The sequence below is a fragment of the Periophthalmus magnuspinnatus genome, chromosome 11 (assembly GCF_009829125.3).
Source record: "Periophthalmus magnuspinnatus isolate fPerMag1 chromosome 11, fPerMag1.2.pri, whole genome shotgun sequence".
Classification (NCBI taxonomy): Eukaryota; Metazoa; Chordata; class Actinopteri; order Gobiiformes; family Gobiidae; genus Periophthalmus; species Periophthalmus magnuspinnatus.
In genome coordinates, this window is record NC_047136.2 from 15,783,748 (window position 1) to 15,808,522 (window position 24,775).

Sequence of the window (24,775 nt, forward strand, 5' to 3'; positions counted from 1 at the left end):
AGGGCTAAACCTGTCAACATATCAGACACATTTAGGCCTGAGGCTGTCAGGAACATCACTTTGTGTTGTTTGTCATAACTGCAATATTTTGCCAGATTTCCATATTTTGGTGCATTTAGTTTGACCCCATCACTATTGACAACCGTAAACAAGTCCTATTGTCACATCACAGCACTGTACTGTCAGCGCTCACATTTGAACCAAGTACAGAGGCTCCTCACGTCTCTACATGAAACCACATTTAAACCTGTCACACTCAAAGAGCGGCAGATTAAAGGCACTGTACCTGATTTTTACTGTGTTAAAAACAGAACTAGTTCATTTTAAATGATTTTCAATGGTGCAAAGTTATTCCTCAATAACCTTATGCAATCTGAGCATCCTAATTATTCACTACAATTAATCACTTCTCACAACTTTCAAAGACCAGAGCAGAGTTTTAATGTTCTCGCAAAGAACAACTAGCATACTAACATGCACTTCCTGATTGTCTGACAGTAAAAAGCTTTATAATTTGATGCATATAACAGTGGACTTATTTTGATGTCAGGAGCTGTTTATATTAGTGTTGTCGCAATTTGACAAACTCGATACTCAATACCGATTTTGATACCACAATGATATTATTTATTAATATAATGATATTATTTAGAGAGTAGAATGTGATTTTCAACATGACATCATAGTGCCTTCTTTTATATTACCATGTGGCCTTACATCTTTGTAATGCCCCAGTCATCCAGATAGGTTCCATAGTGGTCCATGAGTGTATACTAGTCTTATACTTATTCTGATACAGCTCAAGATCATTCTAAAGCTGTTCAGGAAAGTTTCATTTCTGTCCTGTTAATGTGACTTTTTTTTTTTAGAATCGATACTTTTCCAAATGAGGTAACTGTTTCAATAATAAATTTAGTATCGGTCAGTATACCTGTAAACTCTAATAATGTTTTTGTGCAGTGATGGGAGCCTGTCCACCAAGCAGATCCTGTTCCTGCAGAGGCCCGTGCTGCAGAGGAAGGGGAGAGACTTCAAGGTACGGCTGCAAGATTCATCACAACCGAAATGACAATTTAAATGGACACAATTAGCAAATCACAAATTCTGCAATTTTTGAAATATCATAAACAATACCACAAACAACAAAATGTCTTGTCTCGTTCTGCATAAAAACTGGTCACCCTGTAGTTTAGATCTGTACAAACATGTTCTGAAACGTGATTCTTGTGTTAGTTTGTCAGTTCATATTTCAGTCTTTGGTCAATTGATTTAGACACGGTTCAAATGTGAACTTTTAACAGCCTCCTATTATTAAAACAAATTGCAAATCTAATTGCAATCGCCAAAATCATATAAATAAACAATGCTATAAACTTACTGATAGAAATTAAGACCAGGTTGCAACTATCTACATTTATACAGGTTGTCCTCTTGAGAACAAAGAACAAAACAAACAGGAAGTTGCTTGTGTCTGATTTCAGATGAACCTCAGAAGCCGGAGCAAGCCCAAGAAGAGTAGCAGAGTCCTCCCCCCCTCCCTTCACCTGGAGATGGACAGCCTAAGGAGGGGCACGCCGGGCCCAGAGGAAGCCCCCACGCACAGGAGGAGGAGAGGGGAGGAAGAACCTGAGCAGAGGAGGAGGGAGGAAGAACCAGAACAGAGAAACCACCATCACCACCATCACCACGGAAGCGTCCTGTACCTGCCCGGAAACGGAGCGCCGCCGGAGGGCATGGAGGACGAGACAGAAGTGGACAGCATCCACAAGAGCGTTAGGTGGACAGACGTGTGCCGCAAGGAGTCCCAGGGCCCGGTGGAGGAGCCCGTCAAGATCCAACTCTTCTCCGGGGTCTGCTGACAACACGCCCGGGTTCACACTGTCACTGGGAAAACTGGGATCGTGTGGGAAGGAGGTGGGAAATGGGACGGGACGGAAGGGTTTAACCGCAATGTGATTCCTCAGTGTTTACCTTGATTTAAGGCGGCTGGCTTTTATTTATTTATTTTTGTGAAGTTACAACTGCTGTAGTACTGTCAGCTACTGTCGCCATTAAGCAGACTTGGAATAACTGTTTCAATCAGCCATATTTAAGCAATCACTCAATGTCATGGATGGATGGATGGATGGATGGATGGATAGATGGATGGATCAATGTCATGTTTTGAATAAGCAATTGAAACCAGTAACTTTGGTTGTTGTAAAATTGATACCCAGAAATTAATCCAATACTGAAATTAGTATCAAAACTAGATATTCATTTGAGCAGGTACTGGAAACTGGGACCGATTTGGACTTTTCCTGAATAGTTTTTTAATGGTTTTGACCTTTATCAGACCTAGTATAAGACCACATGGTGATATTACATAAAAAACTGTGTTGATTTAGTGTTGAAAGTTATTTGTTGCAAAAATGTATTCTAGTATCGAAATCTCTATCAAGAAACACACCTTTAACTTAGTGTTAAAATAGTTTGAAATGAGGTATTTTGACAACAAAACCAGGAAGTGGCCTTTTGTCTGTAAGTTTGTGTTCACACTTTTACTTGTTTTGTCCTGATTTGAACCCAGTTTGATTCTGATGTAGACTTCAGCTGCAGTCTCATTTATAAACTGTGCTTACTTTCCATGTTAAGTTTGTGCTCTGTAAAAAGACAAGTTAATATGAAAATAAGGTCTGTTCCAAAAAAGAAAAGCGCAAATTTGTGTTTTGCCCTCATGTCCACTTTTAGTAAGAATTCTACGTAAAGAGACCCTCCTCAATTGAACCTTTATATAAGACTCATTCTGATTTGAGCTAATTAGGACATGTGTGTCATTAAACTCACTGCCGTGATGAGGCAAAAAGCACAAAATAAATACAATTTTTAAAAAAAGAAATATTTAAAAAAAAAAAAGAAATAAAACTAGAAAATCAGTGAATCTGTTAAAACTGGATCCAGTCATTTTCTTGCTGATTGTTTACAAAGGCTCAAATGTTAAACACATATTTTCTGATAACGCACAATTTACATCGTGCAGCTTGACTGATCAGGTCCAAGGACACACAAACGTACAGTTGACTTCTGGTGTCACCCCCTGTACTTAATCATTTTCCCCTTTTTTTTTTCTTGTTTTTTTTCCCATGTTGCCACAGTTCTTCACACTTAACATTGCGACTGAATTAGGTCAAAGTGACATGACGTAAATTTACATTTGTCTTCCTGCACGTTGCGCTTACATAATTTCTCCATTCTTAGACCTGATGGCGGTGCATTGGCCCTTTGAATTTACTCTCCCTCATGAGAACAGTTTAGCCGTCCTTACACTTAACTACACAGGGACTCTCACCCTTTTGCCTTTTTACTAGTTAGTAAGTAGGAGTTTCACCTACTGACTGTTCACTAAATAGCTGGGACTTTAACCCGTTTGACTGTTGACTAGCTAGTTACAATAAGAGGGGCCATGACTGTTTGGTAGTTAACCGTAATGACTCCTAAACCTCACTGTGGAGAATAAATCCAAATAGGTCCCAATAATAGATAATATATAAAGCAAAGTGCAGCAAAACATGTTCACCTTTACACAGAGTCTCACAGCTTAATCAAGCAGCTACAGTCATCACGGTCCCATGAACTAGACCTGGATCAGGGGCTAGTGACTGGGCACAGTGGCTTTCAGCTGCTTTACTTTTGATGTCACAAGTTGACTTGACTCCTTAGTTGGAATCTGTCCACATCCTCTTGAACTTTTGTTCCCCATTTTTCTTTTAGCACTTGTAACGTCCAACTTCGTTTCTGTGGCTTAAAGTGACTTAAAGAGATGAGTGGTCTGTCAACTATGTCCCAAAAATGAGGAAATCAGGAGTGGGGGACAGCAATTGTTGTTGGTGTTATAGCAGCATGCTAGTACACATGAGATTTTGGAGTCAAAAAGACTGAAAAAGTCCAATCAAGTAATTGAAATATGGGAATTTTAGCTTTTGTGAGAATCAAAAATGATATAGGATCAGAACTAAAACCATTGTGTATGTTTAGTTAAGCATTTTGCATTTTCAAAATACATTGCCCTTTGATTTACCAGTCTTTCTAGATGAAGATTTCCCTTAATTAAATAAAGTCTGTATTGCAAAAGCTCACCGGACAAAGTTGTACAAATCCAGCAGTGGTGGTCCAGGACATAAGTCAATGTCCGTCCATGTTCTTCTTTGAAAGTTCCATGCATCACGACAGAAACCTGGACGATCACTCATGGATCTCACTCTTCTGACACCATTATTGTTGCGTAAAATTACAATTCTATCCATCCATCCATCCATCTTCTTCCGCTTTATCCGGGGCCGGGTCGCGGGGGCAGCAGTCTAAGCAGGGACTCCCAGACTTCCCTCACCCCGGACACGTCCTCCAGCTCCTCCGGTGGGACCCCAACGCGTTCCCAGGCCAGCCGAGAGACATAGTCCCTCCAGCGTGTCCTGGGTCTTCCCCGGGGCCTCCTCCCGGTGGGACATGCCCAGAACACCTCCCTAGGGAGGCGTCCAGGAGGCATCCTGAGCAGATGCCCGAGCCACCTCAGCTGGTTCCTCTCAACGTGTAGGAGCAGCGGCTCTACTCCGAGCTCCTCCCGTGTGACCGAGCTCCTCACCCTATCCCTAAGGGTGCGCCCGGCCACTCTGCGGAGGAAGCCCATTTCAGCCGCTTGTATCCGCGATCTTGTCCTTTCGGTCATTACCCAGAGCTCATGACCATAGGTGAGGGTAGGAACGTAGATTGACCGGTAAATCGAGAGCTTCGCCTTCCGGCTCAGCTCCTTCTTTACCACAACGGACCGATACAGCGACCGCATCACTGCAGACGCTGCACCGATCCGCCTGTCAATCTCCCGCTCCATCCTTCCCTCACTCGTGAACAAGACCCCGAGATACTTGAACTCCTCCACTTGGGGCAGAGACTCACCACCCACCCGGAGAGAGCAAACCACCTTTTTCCGGTCGAGAACCATGGCCTCGGATTTGGAGGAGCTGATTCTCATCCCAGCCGCTTCACACTCGGCTGCAAACCGCCCCAGTGCCTGCTGCAGGTCCTGGCTCGAAGAAGCCATCAGGACAACATCATCTGCAAACAGCAGAGATGAAATCCTGTGGTTCCCAAACCAGGCCCCCTCCGGCCCCTGGCTGCGCCTAGAAATTCTGTCCATAAATATAATGAACAGAACCGGTGACAAAGGGCAGCCCTGGCGGAGTCCAACATGCACTGGGAACAGGTCTGACTTACTGCCGGCAATGCGAACACAGCTCCTGCTCCGGTCATACAGGGACCGGACAGCCCTTAGCAAAGAGCCCCGGACCCCATACTCCCAGAGCACCCCCCAAAGGACACCACGAGGGACACGGTCGAATGCCTTCTCCAGATCCACAAAACACATGTGGACTGGTTGGGCATACTCCCATGAGCCCTCGAGGACCCGATGGAGAGTATAGAGCTGGTCCAGTGTTCCACGACCAGGACGAAAACCACACTGCTCCTCCTGAATCCGAGGTTCGACTATCGGTCGGATTCTCCTCTCCAGTACCCTGGAATAGACCTTACCGGGAAGGCTGAGGAGTGTGATTCCCCTGTAATTGGAACACACCCTCCGGTCCCCCTTCTTATACAGAGGGACCACCACCCCGGTCTGCCATTCCACAGGCACTGTCCCCGACCGCCACGCGATGTTGCAGAGACGTGTCAGCCAAGACAGCCCCACAACATCCAGAGACTTGAGGTACTCAGGACGAATCTCGTCCACCCCCGGAGCCTTACCACCGAGGAGCTTGCCAACCACCTCAGTGACTTCAGCCAGGGTGATGGATGAGTCCGCCTCTGGGACCCCAGTTTCTGCTTCCTCCTCGGAAGGCGTGACAGTGGGATTGAGGAGATCCTCAAAGTATTCCTTCCACCGCCCGACAACATCCCCAGTCGAAGTCAGCAGCTCTCCACCCGCACTGTAAACAGTGTTGGTGAAGCACTGCTTCCCCCTTCTGAGGCGTCGGACGGTTTGCCAGAATCTCTTTGATTTCTTGATTACAATTCTAATTGAAAACTAATCCATTTGTGAAGCCCGGTGAGTTATGAAATACAAAAAAGGTTTATCCTTTGTTACAGACACAGACAGGCCCAGGCCCAGATCTGCCCTGGCCGCAGACTGGCAGCCTTCTGGTGTCCCAAGTCTTTCTGAGTCTCTCCTAGAGCATCTCTTGTCACGGTCCTTAGTTTCCGCCAAGCATCTGAGCTCTGAGTATTTATACCAGAATGACAAAGCTACATACATTTCAAAGCAGAGTGACTTTTGTTTCATACCCATGAGATGGTGAACTTTTGCACTTAGACAGGTAGAACAATATCCTCCTTTCTTGTGGGATGGGACAGACGCTTCACATGTGTTAATGTCTGGTCTGGGTCTGACAGCCTGACACAGAACAAATGCATTTAAAGACATAATAAGAATATTTTCTTCACAACATGAATATACTTACATTCCCATCACAGCTAATTTAACTGTCTCCACAACATCTGCTAACATGTTGTATTAGGCCAGCTGGCTGTTTAAAACGTCATTAGAAACGCCTGCACTACCCACTACTGCCACTAGAGGGAGAATTCTATTGTATATAACCTATTACACATCAGTACGGGTGTTAGATTTTTTACTACACTCACATTTTTGTCCATGTTGAAAGTTGCCAGATAATGCCAATGTCCCGAAAACGTCCCAGAGTGAACCTGGAAACGTCTAACTAAAATGAGTACTATAGAGTTGCCTTTGTTAATATTATAATGTATGAGTAAAATGTTAAAGACTTTCTACTGTTAGGTTATTTATAGTTTTGGAGTTGGCTGTATTGTGCAGTTAAAGGCACTGTACCTGATTTTTTACTGTCTTAAAAACATGAAAAACAAAACTAGTTCATTTTAACCAGTTTGCAGTGGTCGAAATTTATTCAGCACTTATATTTTGCATTCAGAGCATCCTAATTACTCACCGTGATGAGTTTATAAGCATTTTTTACAACATTCAGAGAGTGGAGTAACAAGTAGCATGCTAATACACGCTTTCTGATTCTCAGACAATAAAACCCTGTATAATTAGACGCAGACCGCTTACAGCAGACTTATTTTGACCTCAAGAGCTGCTTATACGATACATCTGTACTGCGGCCATTTTGTCTAAATACAGGGGAAAATTGGGTACAGGCCTTTTAGGTATCTTATGTTCTGTATGTAAAGAGTAAATGCCTTAAGGTTTATTTAAACAGCTTTGAACGACTGGACTGTAAAAAGTACTTCTGTTGTATTTTTCTATGTAAAATGTATTTATATAATACTGCACTGTATTTATTATTTCATTATGACAGTTAATTTATGTGTTGTACTGTTATGAAATCAGTGTTAGTTTTAAGAGCCCTCTCAAATTTAAAGTGCATTTGACAGTTTAGACAACCCCATTCACTAAACATAGATAACGTCATTATATTTAAGATCTTTCCTCAATTTTGGCGATGTTTATAATTTTGCTTTCTGGTTGAACACAGGCAGTAGAAGTAACTTACATAGAGGTAATTCCATGGCTGTTACTTAGCAAGAATAATGTTAAAAAGTTGCCCAAACTAAATTGTAACAATATTTATGATTGTTAAACAGAATTATATGGGTAAATTGTCTTTGCATTTTGCATGGAGTTTTTGGTGTTGATGACATAGAGAGACTCAGCGCTACTTTCTGTATTTTTGTGCTTTTCTTCTCAACCTGATAAATATTTACTACAAATACTATCCCAACAAACAAAAACATAATTTGAAAAAACAGATGGTTAAAAATACAGGAAGTAGCGCTGAGTTCTAAACAATCCCTCTCTCTATGTCACATGTGTCAAACTCAAGGCCCACGAGCCAAATGTGGCCCTTCACATAATTTTATGTGGCTCTCTATAGGGTAAATTAAAAGGTATGATGGTCTTAAAATGTAATTTTATCAGGAGATACGCAGTTACACAGGCATATTTTTACATCTCTGCAAACGCATATGCAAAATTTGTAACTTGAATAAGTAAGAAATACAGAAAATTAATTAACAAATTTAAAGAGTAGTTACATTTATTTTACATCTGGCCCTTTGACGGCAGCCATTTTCCTGATGTGGCCCTTGGTGAAATTGTGTTTGACACCTCTGATCTATGTCATTAAGAGACAAAATTACATTCAAAATACAAACAATTTATGTGAAAGGAAGGCATTTTTATGGAAGCCCGTTTCCGCCATGAAAAAGAAATAAAAGCCCCACAGAAAGTTGAAATTACGAGTTTTAAACTCGTAATTATTAGTTTTAAACTCATAATTAGTAGTTTTAATACTCCTAATTACGAGTGTTAAACTCCTAATTACGAGTTTAAAACTCATAATTTTGGGAACGTAACATTTACAAAATGTGAACCTTATCAATTTTTATTAAATTAATTTGGTATTTTAATAATTTCCTTTCCTTTAAACTCGTAATTAGGAGTTTAAAACTAATAATTACGAGTTTAAAACTCGTAATTTTGACTTTCCGTGGGGCTTTTTTTTTTTTTTTTCCATGGTGGAAACGGGCTTCCATAAATTTTTCTGGAAGTGACAGAAATTATAAGTTTAAATTTTAGTTTAAATTTAAGTCCTTGTTTACAGTATGGCTGCTAGATTACAGTTATGGAATTACTATAGTCCGTGTCCGACGATGAAGTCAAACGATAAACTTCACCAAAACTAGGTAAAACTCAGAAATATTTTTAGCATCATGTAAAGTATAATTATTTTAAACCTGTCTTATGCACTTTATGTTCTATCTGTATTTAAAGCTACTAGGTTACAAAACTATCATGTTGTGTATCCGTTAGAGCTGCGTGATCTGACAATAGAGATGCTAAAAGTGTTACACCAGTACTGTATATTTTTACAATAGGTTTCATTTAAGGACTGCAAGTAAAAGAAATATCTAATGGGAGACCATACAATATATTTATTTATTGTAAAATGTTGTGCAGTCCTAATTCTGTTCATTTTGTCGCTATGGCATAATAATAAACACTTGTAATTAAGCGCAATACCTTTAAATTCTGAACTTGGTTTGACAAAAGATGTAAATATTGCACTTTGACGCTATCTGAGCACTGCCATATAATGTTTACTTCATTTAAAAGGTGCACTATGTAACTTTTCTGATAGGAAGGGTGGTCAGCCATCTACTAGTCTCCATTTTTCTTGTTTTGTGTTGAAACTTATCCAGGGCAGGGTCGCCTCTCCACAGAGCTGACCCTGTTCATGAGACAGACGTTTAGTGGCATAATCCAGGCAAAGCATTAACATCTCTATGGATACAAGCACCAGATATTTTTTTTTAACTTATCCAGGTATGAAAATACTCAAAACAATACTGCTGTTTTTCAGATTCTATGAGGTGATGGTACCATACTCTCAGATGGGGGCAAGAGGTAGTTTTTCTTAGGAATTACACTGCACTTGTTGAACCGATTTCTATCAGTGACTAGACTCAAGAACTCACTGTATTACAAAACTCTGCATTTGAACAATATTAATACAGATCAACCGTGAAAAAAATATATATATCGGTCAATGTGTCGAATCCAGAGCAACCAATAGCTGTTAAACTCTGGCAATACTTTTGGGCTGATGTAGATTATTTTACCTAAATAGCTGCAAACTCACCCACAGCCCTTGTTGACCACAGCTTTGCGAGCTGTGTTGCCACGTTAAATGCAGTCATCACGTCGCACTAAAGTATTCAAATTAAGCTTTATGTGCATTCTTTAGGCAGCAGGTCGGCCAAAACTACTGTAAATATTGGCCTTTGCTACAGATTTAAGGCAGATAGCCAATATTCTAAAAAGTGCAAAGGTCAAGCATTTTACCTCTAATTATTATTTTCAACTTCCCCTATCCATATAAAATATTATTCACCTATAGGATGTTGCGATGTCATCTGAAACACAGCAATTATTATCCAGTTGACCTGACATTGTTTTGAGTAAGCACCAGAAAAGTATCACAGTGCCCCTTTAAATGAATCCAGTTAAAAGTGCATTTAAGGTGTATTGTTATGGTTTGATCAGCCTTTACACCATGCTGTACGTAGTGTATGTAAGTGGTACTTTATATAAGAGAGCAGGTCAATAAAGCCTTTACAACAGGACCATTTACAGTGTCATGTGTAGAAAAGGAAAGATGAAAATGAGTGTGCCCCCTGCTGACAGAACATGTCCTCACAGACCCCCCAGAGATTCTTATTACACCACACCACAGGGGGTGCACAAACTCTCTCCACTCTCACTCCACTCTCCCGCTATGGCAAAATGAAAAGGAGCAGAATTCGTGGTAAAAACACCGTAATTATATTCAACATTCCAAACATTAACATCATAAATGACATAAATAGTTTGAAGCACTGAGGTATTTTAAAATAATTCAAATCAGTTATTAAAATGTGTATTTGCTCTGTTCACTGTGTTATGTTGCAAAGTGCTGCTGAGGGAAAAACTATTGTTAGCACACAAAATCGTAATTCTACCAATCTGCATATTATAGATTAAGATTTAAGGTTACTTTTTTACACCAAGATCTCCTTTCAAACAAACCAAACATTGTCAATTTAAAGCCCCTACATCATTGACTCGTGTGAGTTTTAAGCTATTTTAGAATCCTCACAAACATACATGGAGTTGTGCATTTCATTCACACATGTTTGTGTAATCCTGCATTATTAGGCCGTCTACATCTCCAAAATGCTCTGTTCCACTTTATGATACTCAAGTTAACAGCTACCTTTTACCTTTATTTCAGCAAAGGTTGACCATTTCAGATCTGACATTGTCCAAATGATTCTAGTGAAGTTGTATGGAGTTTAATTATGCATTACCAAAATGACATGGAATAGAGGGTTTTCTGTTTGAGAGAAAAACAGCCTAAATATGCAGGATTTGTGTTAAACTTGTGTGAAACAAAACAAAACATGACTCTGTGTATGTTACTTATGAAGAAACAACATTATAACATAGATCAGAAAACAGCACAATATGGTTCCTTTGACAATAACCTTTTAAAATATCATTCAATTTCAAACAAACCTCAAATTTAAGGAAAGACACTAAAGGCATTTTTGGGTCACTTGCTTTGTCAACTTAAGTTGTCAAATGGAAACAATCTTTCCAATCTGCACCAAAAGATTTTTTTTCATTCAAAACAAAGTGCATACATAAAAATTTTTGTTGCAGCCTATGTGTTATTTAGGATATGGGAATAATTGAACATTGAATTATATACTAATTTGAGCCCAATTTCTCACAAGCCTGGATCAGTTTTGGAAAGTTAAGAATTGTGATAAAAATGATAATTTCTAGATTTGCATTGTTCCCATCAGCATCTTGTCTGCAACTATCAGTCAGAAAAAGTAAAAATATAAAAAATAAAACTCAGGTAGGAATTCATATTTTGTGAGAATGACTGGACCTGAACTGTGTAACAACTTTCACTTAGATGCTAAAACTATAGTAACTACTCTATTTACAGTCTTAATAAAGCATGAACAAAGACTTAATTCAAAACTAACAAATAATCCTATATTACGCAAAAATGAATCGTGTAAGCTTTTAGTCATATTATAATGCTGTTACCTCCTTAAAAAAACAAAGTTGTGTTTTGTTTTTTGTAACTGCAAATGATTCTAGTGAAGGTGTATGAAGTTTAAAAAGACAGTGAAGCACTTCCTGTACTGTCACTTAATGGCATCACAAGGTGGAACAAAGTGTTTTCAGTTTGAGAGAAGATTACAGGCTCAATATGCAGAATTTGTGTGTTAAATGCGTGAATGAAACAAAACTCAACTCCGGATAAGCATTTGATGAGGAAACAACATTACAACAGGCTTTTTAAATAGCATAATATAGGCTCTTTAAGAATGATGACTGAGTAACTACTTAATTAAGGGGTTGTGTTTAGAGAGTACAAATTAAGTAGTTACTAAGCCAGTTTTTCATTAGATGCTTTATTAAGGCTAATTAAGCTGTAGTTATTATAGAAGTGCTACTGGACACAATATCCAACCAGTTTTGTGCATAGCAGCTGATAAGTTGTCCAAACCCAAAAGAGGAGGTGTGTACTTGTCCATTTAAAGTCCATTCAAATACAGTACATGGTCTGTAAGTGGCCCCTCCAGCTGTGTTCTCAGTCCTACCACCACTTCTCAAAGTGGATGCGCTCCTCAGGCAGTCCCAGCTCCTTCAGACTGGAGGACAGGGCTTGGATCATGAGTGGGGGGCCGCACAGGTAACACAAGGTGCTCTGAGGGTGCACATGGGCTTGAAGGTGCTCGGCTGTGATCCTGCCCCCTGAGGAGAGAAGAGAATCGAAATGTGATCTCATTCCTGCGACCATCAGTTGTTTGGGTCAAATCGCAATATCGTGATTCGCAAATTTACTCTTAAATGTAGCTGTGTGCTCCCAACCACTTCCCCTATTGGTCAGGCTCAACAATGTACTGAGTGAGTGACAGGTGGATTTAAATAATTGCGATGTGTAGGCCTCTGGTTGTTTAGTTTAGATTTAGATTAATTGGTCGATGGAGTCTTGTCGACCAAAATTTCTAGTAGTCAACTAATAATTTCATCTAAATCATAAGGATTTATCTGGGCCAAGACAGAAAGGAGAAATTAATGAGTGACTGGGTTATCTGAAAATTTGGTATTTTTTGTATTTATATGTAAATTAAACTCATGATTCACCAGTTTAGTCTGTCTTTATATAAATATATTGTTTTGAAGTATATTTTTCTGCATAAAAGTTGTTTTTGTATGAACTCTTGTGCAGTTGTACTCTTGTGAGTGCAGTTTGGATCAGAAACAGATAATAAGGACATGTCTTTAGTCGACGAAGAATTTCTTCAGTCGACTCCAGCTCTAGTAATGTGTGAACTTCCAGAAGAAGCAGATGCCTTTAGCTACCTCTTAAAAAAAATGTAAAGACAGTAAGTGTACATGAATTGCGTTAAAATCAAAATTGTGCTCTGTCGCTAAAAGTCGTGATCATTTTTTTGCCATGTCATCCATCCCAAGAGGACGTCCCCAGAGCTGGAGCCTGGTCCTGCGTGTACTCACGGCTGGTGTAGGGCTGCAATCTGGGCTCCACGTCGCCGCCCTGCTGGGTCACGTGGAACTCACAGGAGATGGTGCTGGAGAACTCTTCATGCATGTCCACTATGGAACTCTGACAAAGAAACAACAATGTTCAACTGTAGAATAATTTCACAGGCTCACGTACTAGTGCTACAATCAATTACACAATCACTCTGCTGTTCAAATTAGTTCAGAGAAATTATAATCTATGACACCCATGAATCATTAGGATATCATTTGCACGTTGCCAGAAACATCACCACAACAAAAAGCTGCAAAGTTGTCGGTACCTCTGACGGATAGCTGCAGAGCAAGCAAATAGATTTTTTTTCATTTGTACCAAAATAGCTGCGTGACACTGCAAGAATCCAGAGTACAGAGCAATGAGTGTAGATCAGTGGCGGTGAAAATGGGAGTTGATTGGCATATGGTGTCTTGAAAATAAGCAATTACAGATTGCTCAAACATGGTTAAAAGCCCTGAAAAGTCAATTTTGCTTTAATCAAGATGAAGATTGAGTCATATCTAATCATCAATCAAAGATGGGTAGAGTAGCCAAAAACTGTACTCAAGTAGACTAATGTTATTTCAAATTATATACATGTAATTAAATGCAGACACTGTGAACTTATTTTGACATCAAACTCTGCCCCTGCAGCCAGGTGTTTGTAATCAGAAACATCTGGCTGTTATCAGGGTTGTCCTGTGTGATGTCACCAACTACAGGATATTGCAGAAGTCACTGAAGGCACCACAAACTTAGGTACATTTGCAGCTTTTTGGTCATAAATGCCTAAATCTGCACTAAAATTGCCAAAAATTACTAGGAAGAGTAGATAATGCAATTCAAACACCATATGCAGACTTAGTGTTAGTGTTCCACTTTAAATACTTGGTTAGTATCTATATCCACTGCAGAAAACACTTGCTTGACCCTCAACTGCTCCAATCTTACAAAAATATATTCCCCCTGACTTGTGAGGAAAACATACCTTGAAGAGCAGTTCCTGAGTGTTCTTGGCGCTGTGGCAGATGTGTGCAGTGCTGATATTAGCCCGATTTGTCCTGAGCAAGTCAGCCGTGTGCAGCAGGATGGAGTACAGAGGGTTAATGCCCACACCCCCACCCAGCAGTAAGAGGTCCAGGGCGGGGTCTGAGGGGGCAGGGTCAAAGAAGAAATCTCCGCCCGCTCGCACTGCCACCTGGGAGCCGGTCGTGCACTGAGGAGACACAAAATGGAGTTAACGTGGCAGTGAGACATGACTAGAGAATTTCAACCTTTAATGAAAGTGTTGCTTGAAGTCCAGACTGATGTCTGTGTATTTTTTATACAGAGGGATATGAGTCTCGTCCCCATGCACTCCATTGCATCTCAAGTCAGAACTAAACATGATCATCCAATCAGATTTGTTTTATTTCGCACGCGTCACTGAAATAAAGAGCAAAATGTCATTTCTCTCACCTCACATCAATAGTTTAGCTTTGTTAATTCTGCAGAAATCTGCTATGTTTTTCAGTCTCCTGTAATATTTTTGAGCTTTCTTTCCCCAGAAGCAGCCGTATTTGTTTTGCTACAGATGGACCATGGATGCCCCTGACTGGCATATCCACCTGTCACCAGTGACTAGACTCACATCTTCGTAGTACTGAAGAAGTATGTATTCTGGATACAAGCAAGAAAAGGTGAGTATGAGGTTAATATTTTGTCCTTGTTAGTTACTGAAGGTGAACTTTATTGTCCCTGTGGGAAAATGTATCCTGTGCAACCTCCAACCAGAGCCACTGGAGAGCTGGTGGAGCAGTGGGTAACTTCAGTACAACACTCCAGGTCTCCAGGTCTTGTGTTAGAGCTTTTTAGGGCTTGTTTAGAATCACCTTAGATGGAGGGTTAGACAACTGTGTATGTTTTAAGTTGATGGGGCAAAGAAGGAGCTGCTAACTTATTTCAGTTTATGAGATAAGAAATTAAAACATGTCTTCTGCTAAATGTTCCACAACTGGTAAAGAATGAAAATGCAATTCTGATTCAACGTGCATGTGACAGATTAGACTACCCATTTTACTAAAACAGTTATCAATTATTATAAACTATAATCCTGACTCAATTAAAACTGTTTTTTCTAAAGGATGGCTCTAGATTGGCATGTCCAGCCAGTTCACTGTGATTAGTCAGTTAAAGTGATGAAGTTTAGGAACAGGGATACACTTGAGGTTATGGACAAGGTCCAGATCGTTAAATTAGGTTTAGGAAATGCTTCAGATTAAGATTTGGTTAATGTTAGCAGCTGTTACCTAGCAACCACACCGTAAACTAGGGCCAAAATGTGCCTAATTTACAAAATAGTAATGATTTGACAAAACACATATTGTTAAGCGAGTGTTTAAACTGTAAAAAAAGTTTCTTGTGTGTAAATTGTTCCTATATTTGGGATGCAAGTTTGTGCCTTGATGACGGATTCAATTTTCAATGTTACCCCACAAACTATGTAATAACTACTTTATTTGGTGGCATAGTACCTGTGGGTGAATATTTATCAAGTTCCTGAAAACCTATCATGTGCACTTCCTAACCAAACTAACCAGTGGACGTGACTGGGAGAGGTGAAGACTTGAGTGCTATTGCTTTGGGTAGATCCGTTCAGACCATGAGCGACTGTCAGCTGTGAACAAAAAGTCCCAAGCAGTGCCCAAGACTTCAAACCCCAGTATCAAAGAGCTGTGTACGTGCTCCCATTGGCTGTGCGTATCCGTGGAAACAAAGTAAGAGAGGTGTAATAGTGGCACATCAGACCAGACCAGACCCCCCCCCCCCTCTCTCTCTCTCCTCTGAAGTGGAGAGAACTGATTGATATGTTTAAAGAGGAGATATGTACATAAAGACAACTACAGAGAAGGGGATGGATACAGAGGTCTAGTTATTGAGAAAGAGGGCAAGACAGAAGAGAAGTAGAGGAATCGCGAGAACAAGTGAGAGAGAATGGAAAGAGTGAGATGTAGAAAAGAAGAGAGGGTTGGACAACCGCGAGAGAAAAAGAAAATGGGGGGCAGAGTGAAAGTGAGAGAGACAGAGACAGGCGGACAGAAAGAGACATGGTAGATAAAGGGTTGTGCAGTTGTAGTAGTTGAGAGCCAAGTGGTGCCACAGGAAGCATTCTTGTCTCTGGAGAACAACCTCTGAAACAGCACCTCAACAAACAAACAAACAAAAAACAACTAAACAGGAAACATGGGAAGGGAAAAGTCTGGGATCACAAAGCCTCAGTTAAAATGGTGAAGTATTCTCTCTCACAGTTAAGTTTTATAGGTCAACAGCAGAGTTCAAAAGCACAGGAAGGAAGTTGTGCGTTCTGTGCTCAGGCTCTGTGGGATTTTAAAAGGTGCTGTCCCTGATTTTTACTGACTTAAAAACATGAAAGACAGACCTAAGTAATTTTAAACAGTTTGTAATGGTCCAAAGTTATTCCTCACTCGTCTTATGCACTCCGAGCATCCTAAGTACACACTGCAATGAGTTTATAAGTGTTTTTCAGTTCATTGAAAATATTTTGCTGTTCTTTGATGCCTGACACTACAGACCTTGAATGTCCATCTCACATTGGTTTGAATATGTTTTTCTTTGTCCAGCGAAACATGTGCTTAAACAAGGTTAGTAATGGGTTTTGGGGAGTTCCATAAGGAAATGTATATGCAACCTGTTTTTTAAAAACGTTACTAGAATCACAACTGAACCTGGGTGGTCAGAGCCTTAAACTGCAGACAGAGGACATAATCAAGTTTTCCTCATTCTCAGTATAGAGACAGGTCATGCCTCATGTGAAACAACCTCCAGAGTTCACTCACTGAGCTGCAGGGGCTGCACTAGAACTAATTAATGACTGACTGCAGGTTCTGGGGTTTAGGTAGTGACCATTCAGATCAGAGAGAGTCCTTTTAGGTTTAAACAAACTCACGTAAGGCTCATTCTGCTTTCTGATTGGATAATTGTCTTGAGAACCAAAACAACCAATTATAGCATAAAAACAAACTTGCCCATCATGTGTCCAATGTATATCTGGAGAAACAGAGAAGTCAAGTTTCAAAACAATTCCTTTAACTATGGGTGCAAACTGTTACTACTTATGTGCACTTTAGGGTTAGGTCTATTGTAATAATTATAATGATGATTAACAAATTATTTAGGTAATATAAACTCATTGTCCCTGTGTGTCAGTGGAGTCTTACACTGTGTAAAACCTGTTAACCCTATTAACCCTAGTATAGACCTCTACAAACATGTTCTGAAATGTGCCTGTGTGTCAGATGCCCTCCCTGGAGTCTTATCCTATCTAAAACATTTTAACCCTGTAGTTTAGACCTCTACAAACATTTTATGAAAATGTTGTATTCATTTTGCAATTCAGATTTCTTTTCTCTCAAATGTTACTGCTCCTGGACGGGTTTAAAATGTGCACTGTGAACTGAATAATGACTTTTAAAACGTGGCACAATTTGTCAGAAAAATTGCGAGTACTTTTCCCAAATCGTCCAGGCCTTTTCCCAGATTCTCCGGTGCCAAATGTGGACCTTATTTTTCTCTGTGCAGTGAAAAAAACACCTCCCACTCAAAGAAAATCACATGCCAGTCCTGGTGAACAGATCCAACTATCTGAACAACGCCTAAGAGTACTGTTCTACAGCCAGGGACGACATCACTAACTAACAAAGCAGTAGTGTCTCACTGTATTCAACAAGTACACAATTGATAATAACCAATTAGAGACAAAAGACATGAGCCAGAACAGGTGAAGAAGGATAGATAAATAAATAATAAAGATACATGAACTGTGAGCAGAGTGAGTTAAATGCTACGCTGCGGGATCTTCTAGGCAAAGCAATAACATTTCCGGGAAGACAAGCAGCACATAGCGCACCTTTAAAGAGGGGGTATTACACTCCTATGGGGTATTAACTGCCAACACATAACATATTTAGATCACCAGAGAGAGCTGGTGATCTAAATATGTTATTTAGATCACCATTTTATTATTTTGAAAATTCTGTATTAGTAGAAAACAACAAATTGAAATTTTTTTTATTAGTTTCAATTTATGACGCTCTGAGTCCCCCCTCCCATGCAAAGTCATGTTATCATAATGCAGTAAGCGTACATTCCGCTAATGAAACTACTGCATTGCATCAGGTTTGTGAAGTTGTATTGTATTGTTTTGTATCTTGTATTAATGTATCCAGCGTATTGTGTATTTATAAAAAATGGGCATGCAGGAGCATGGGTGACGTAAGCTTTGGGCTTTAGATAGGATTGTACTGCTAATCATAAGGAGGGTTCGAATAGGGCTCGGGAGAGATGGCTAGATTGCCCGAATGCCATCTAAAACCTCTTCAAGCATGTTTTTGATGAGGGAACAATGTTATAACATGGTAGAAAGCTCTAAAAAGTTGATTTTGCATAATACCCGCTTTAATGATACTTGTCCAGCTCAGTGTTCAGTATTCTGAGCTAATATTAAATACAACATTCTACTGTCTAAATAAAGAATGTTTTTATCATTGTAGTATCAGAATTGGTATTGAGTATCAAGTCTATTCCATAGTATCGAAATAATTAGAAATTTTAGTATTGTAACTAAATGTGAACTCTGACCTGTGTGTGGAGCCAGCGAGCCGGGGGGTGCTGGGTGTACTTGACGGCCAGTTCGATGACCCCCTCCCTCTGCATCAGACCTGGGCTGGAGCACATGGAGAAGCCCCCGACAGTCTCCAAGCCTGGGATGAAAAGGTCCACCCTGCACACAGAGTATACTACGTTACTGCACCACATTGGAGTTACAGGAGGGGTTGTAGGAAATTTAAAAAAAAAAAAATTATGTGGTTCAACTTATTTGCTACTACTTATTTTAAAACAGGACATTTGCTAACCCTCACTCAACAACCATGACCTCTTTTGAATACTGACAGAATCAAAAATTGAGCTGCAAGATTAAGCGAAATCAAATCAAAATCGCAATTTGAATGGAAAATTAGCAAATCCAAATGGCTTTTTAAATCCAAAATCGATTTTTTGGATCTTTCTACAACGTTAAAACGTCGTTCCCTCATCAAAAACATGCCTGAAAAGGTCTTAGATGTCATTTATGCATGTTTGACTATTTTACCAATCTCTCCTATTCGAACCCTCCTTATGGTTAAGATTCTGTGCAATGCTCAGCCCACAAATCATCCATGTTTAGACATGACATCCTGTATACAAAAACATGATACAAAACTGTATACTGCAACTTGACAAATCTGTTGAAATGTGCAGTAGTTTCATTAGTAGAATACACACAGATAGTGCTCTGAAGGGGGAGTGACTTAACACCGGCAGCAAAGGGAGGAGAGACTCAAAAAGAGTGTCAAAAACATGATAATACGTTGTGTTCTGTGAATATAGCTAAACAATAAAAGGTAACATGGTGATCTAAATATGTCTAGTGTTAATCCTCCATAGAAGTAAAATACCCACTCTTTAATTTCCTCCACAAACAACAAAAGGTCAGTATAAAAACTGCAGTTTAGATCTGTATAAACATGTCCTCAAATGTCATTCTTTTTATTAATTTGTCAGTTCTGGACATTCACTTTGAACAGAATCCTGGTACTAAAACATGGATCGCAAATCTAATCTCAGTGCTTCTCAGAAAAATCACAACTAGACATTTTTCCCAAATCGTTTAGCCCTAATAGAATAAACAAATGGGTCATTCCATGGAATCTGCACCTTTTGTGTCCCAAAGAAATGAACATATAAGCATCAAGTTTATTCTTTTATCCATCACCACTGATATTCATTCAAAATGTCTAGTATAACCCACTACACTACTGCTGCCCCATCCACGCAAGCCCCTCCAAATAATGTAAAAATCTGTAAAAGACTTGGCTCAAGTTTGGTTGTTCCACCTCTCCTGGCACTGGAGACTTTACAAATACGAGGTAGTCCATGGATCTGCTAGCACCACCCACCTGCATATGTCTCGCCCACCCGCACAAAATTTTGTTCTCACAATGTGATAACTCATGTTGGTTTTCCATGCTTCTTGGGTGTTCATTTCCTGGAGACTGATCCTAACTTTAATGCTACACAGATGCAAAACACACACTATCAGGCAGCCATAACACAGACAGCATCTATAGTGAAGTGTTGTTATGTGAGAATACAACAGGGTCGGCCGGTCTAATTACAAATGGTAGCTTTAAACATAGTCAGTTCTTGCCTAAGCATAACCTAAACTCTAACCTTAAAAAGGTACAGAGGTGGCACGTCACCTGCATGATTCCATGGAAATAGAAGGTTAAAACCATACTTCGGAACATTCTCCATGGAGATGGAGGAGGCCCTCCTGCAGACCAAATAAGAGTCAGATTTGTTTGTGTCAAGTTTGGAAGTATGCTTTTATTTTAGTCTTTTTTTTTTTTTTTTTACGAAAATGTTACATACTGTGCCTTTAATCTATTTTCACCCACATCCTCATAAGGGAGGCACATCTCCATACTGTGAGTGTGTAGACAGATTTTAGTCTCCACAATGTGATAAAAAACCCACCCATCTCCTTGTGAACACGTGCCCCCTCACGCACAGTTGTTAGGAGCATGCACAAAGTGCTCTGGGTGAGATTCTTAACAAGTGTGTGTGGTGTAAGAGTAACCACGGGAGTAATGGTTTCCAAATGCAGTAGCGCCCCATGTACAGGCTGTTTGACTGCCAGGACGTCCCACGGACAAACCTATGTGCACAAACAGTGGAAAGTGGAAAACGCCCACACACATTTGATCACAGAGACTGGGCAAAAAGATCCAAGCTTTCTCTAATAAGTAGGGATTTTTTATTCACTGGCATTTTAAAATTCTAACGTGAAAGGGCCAACTTGGGAACAAACTTTTTCACAATGGCACCACCTCGTGCCAATGACATGCCACTACAATATAAGCAATCATAGAAGTAGTAGTAAAAGACCAATTAGTATGTAGGAGTAGGAATCTGATTACTTAAAAATAATATTACTCAAGTAGAAGCACATTACGTTTTCAAGAAATTAAGAATAAAGGGTATTTTGGTTACTGTCTGGTATAACTATAGATCGACCAATATGAGTTTTCCATGGCCTATGCCCATTCTGATATTTTAGAATCCAGATCAATCGATGGCTAATAAGCTTTGCTGATGTTTGTGGGCTGCTACAGGATTTTGATCATACTTTAATTTAAAATCCTTACAAACTGATTTAGTGACTACACAATCAGTGCTCTGTATGATAAATATTTTCATTCCAGTTTGCTGTGTGATGTAAAAAGAGAATCATATGGGTTATTTGCATACATTAAATTGAAGTTATATTTAAAATTTGCACACAAAAAAACCCTGAAACTAAAAAGTCAGGATCTAAAAACACTGAATGAAGTATTAGTTACAAGAAGCGAGTTGTCTCTGTTTTTAAGTGCACTCACCACTGTCCGGCCTTAAAGCTGAAGTCTGGGTGCACGGCTAACCTCAGCCTCTTCACTGTGTCCGACTCATCAGTGATGCCACACACATGAGCTGGGTACAGGGCCTGTGCACAATGACACAGAACACAATGACCTGTCCAGTGTCCACACACAAGTGCATTCTAAACAAGAGCAGAGTCCTGCTCACACACGAGTACATTATAAACAGGAGCAAAGAAGAAGAGAGGAGGGCCCTTACTGTGTGTCTGGACTGGGCTGCGGTCCTCTGCAGGTGGTCCATCTGTCTCCTGGACGACATCCTCCTATCAGCGCACACATGTCTGTTAGCTCTGTTAGCTCTGCTAGCTGTGTTAGCCAAGTTAGTGGTGGTTTTGGTTAGTGTGCTCTTGTGTAGTACAACTGAGCAAGTTGAACTTTGACCTTCATGTGAGAGCACATGAGGACACTTAAAGGGCTAGGACAATGACTCTGAGGGTAGGATGGACACGATTTGCTTTGGTTTCAAACTAAATATGGATATTTAAAACTCATGTAAATGGTGCATTGCTCATTGCAACAAAGTGTCACAGAACAAGAATAAACATACATTTAAGGAATCTAAATTATATTTTATTGACAAAAGTAGCCATACTGAGTAGTTTGTTTACCCAACGTTAGGCCAACCCATGAAAATGATCTAGTCCTGGGTGATATAGTGATACAAACTGAATTGTGATCCTATCAGAAAACAGCCCATGACCCACCTGAGAGACATCAGTCCCTTGTGGAGGGCTCTGAGGGAGGACCCACAGGGGGTCTGGGAAGCCAAGGTCCGAGCCAGAGAAAGGAGCACACAGGGCGCAGTCATCACCATCTCCTGGAGTCTAACATAGAGAGATATACAAGCAGAACTTACATGACAAGTGTACACAAACATTTAAAGGAAATATATTAGGCTATTTTCTGATCTATGTTATAATGTTGTTTCTTCATCACAAACATGACCTGGTTGTGTTTTATTACATTCACATGTTTAACACACAAATCTTGTATGTTTACATTGAGTTCTTCTCTCAAACAGAAAACATTCTGTGATGTCATGTGGTAATACAGGAAAACTGTGTTTTTAACTCCATGCATCTTCACTTGAATACAGGTAAAAGGAGCTGTCAACTTGAAAACTACTACTTCATGACATCACAAGGAGGAACAGAGCATTTTGAACTTTGGAGATGAGGACAGACTAACAGTAACGGGTTGAACGGATAAATTAAACAAAGCACAACTCCAGGTATGTTTTTGATGAGGTAACATAACATGGCTTACATATTGCATCTTTAAAAGTCTAAATACATTTAGGTTTTTCTCCTAGTCACATGCAGTGTCTTGTGCTCACCATATGATACAACAGTATTTTATAATGAACGTCCAAATTAAGTAGTAGTACCAAGGCCAATTACTCCACTATATCCAAAATACCCCAAAATGTACAGATCAACAATAGACATTTTTACCTTTCTCTGTCTCAATTTAACACAGTAAAACGTTCTTATACCAAATATGCTCTAGTTTCACCTGTTTTATACATTTCCAAATTAACATGGTTACAGCAATATCATATTCTAATGTAAGGTTCATTAATAATCACAGAAACACGAATAGATAACGCTAATTACAAAAGCAGAGGGAGAACACCGGGTACTGATGACCCCTGTATAGTTATGTCATGCTGGTTAGCTTGGGTTAGCTTCGGCACTTAGCTTAGCGGTAGCTTTAGATTGTTTTCTGACTAAATAACTTACCAAAGAGTAAATAAATGAGATGTCAGGGTAGATCCTTTAGATTTAAATTTGTATCAACTGTCTGGAACCTCGAACATATTTTAAACCTTATAAAACATGCACATTTAACAGACTTAGCAGCAGAAACATGGCGGAGGAGATGACAGCGGCTCCTTCTGTGAGTGTGGTGCAGGGAGTGTGAGGCGTGAGCGCCATCTGCAGGAGACTCACGAGAAACACATAAGACACAGAGGACGTACAGTTCCACTAGGAGAGATAGTGGAGGTATGTTGTTAAAATGTATTTTGTTACAGAATACTTTACTGAATACTTGAATTAAAATGTATGTTGTAATGTAGTCCGTTACAAGGGTCTACTGTATTCTGAATACTCGGAATACTTTTAGACAGAGTTGCTGCAGAGTTGTTGTATTGTTTGTTATACATTAATTTATGTCTAGTAAGAGGATTCAAAATTGCACGTTAATCACGAGCTGTGTTTTCTCTTTTGTTTTTTTCAGAATCAACACTAACCCATAACCATTGTTGGTATCTGTAATTTCTTTACTATTGTTTGTATCCTCTTATTATTGCAATATAAGAGTTAAGTTACACTCATCCTTAAAAGCACAGTATGTAATTTTCTGCCTGTGGGACATCACTTGCGTGATTCCATCAAAATGATGAGCCAATAGAAAGTTAAAATGCTACTTTTGGGACATTCTGCTTGGAGAAGTTTTATGCCATACTGTGGAAGATTATATCAAGGAAACAAGCAGGCCAAATAATAAGTCAGGTTTGTAGAGATGCAAGCCTCCTCAATGCGCATGTTTTCTTAAGTTTTTCAGAACAATAAACACAACTAAAATGACAAAGAACATGCTTTTATTTTACTCCATTCTTTGGCTAAAAGTGACATACTGTGGCTTTAATGGCTTTTGTGGCTCATGTTATTATTAAAGTAACAGCACTATTACTTGACTTAAAAGCTGTCATTACTATTCCCACTGTGAGTCAGTTTACAAGTGACAAAAGCTTTATGTTGACAATTTGAAATGATTTGAACATTTGGTTTCTGGCACCGCTCCTTCAGTTATGGTGTAGTTTTTCTCATTTTTGTATCTATCCTTTGAAAATACCGGTGTATGTTTAGTCCAACAGTTATGTCCTGACAGACATTAACAATTATGATCCAACGGTTACTCTTTAAGTTACTCTTATTTGAGTAGTAGTTTTCCCAAATACCTTTTTATTCTTCTATTTCAGGCATGCCCAAACTATGCGACCATCAGACCAGTTTTTCTTGGCCCTCAAGCTTCCAAGTGAATTGACCCATATTACCTTAAACAGTACTTTTTACTGTATAT

The 24,775-nt window shown here is 39.6% G+C and overlaps 2 protein-coding genes across 2 annotated transcripts in view; one reads left to right on the forward strand and one right to left on the reverse strand.

The window, feature by feature from the left end:
• LOC117379120 (raftlin-like) overlaps positions 1-1,859 on the forward strand; it is a 54,800-nt gene extending 52,941 nt beyond the window's left edge. Inside the window, exons 10-12 of the mRNA XM_033975836.2 lie at positions 961-1,036; positions 1,482-1,597; positions 1,694-1,859. Coding sequence (XP_033831727.1) covers positions 961-1,036; positions 1,482-1,597; positions 1,694-1,859 — 358 coding nt within the window. The remainder of the gene's footprint in view (positions 1-960; positions 1,037-1,481; positions 1,598-1,693) is intronic.
• Positions 1,860-9,026: 7,167 nt separating this feature from the next.
• On the reverse strand, positions 9,027-23,589 carry oxnad1 (oxidoreductase NAD-binding domain containing 1). The gene is made up of 8 exons (XM_033975314.2): positions 23,431-23,589; positions 22,393-22,512; positions 21,888-21,951; positions 21,650-21,753; positions 18,810-18,951; positions 14,161-14,388; positions 13,151-13,259; positions 9,027-12,385 (listed from the first exon to the last, which is right to left on the reverse strand). The coding sequence occupies exons 2-8, from the start codon at positions 22,500-22,502 to the stop codon at positions 12,228-12,230; spliced, it is 915 nt and encodes a 304-aa protein (XP_033831205.1). The 5' UTR covers positions 22,503-22,512; positions 23,431-23,589; the 3' UTR covers positions 9,027-12,227.
• Positions 23,590-24,775: the final 1,186 nt, after the last annotated feature.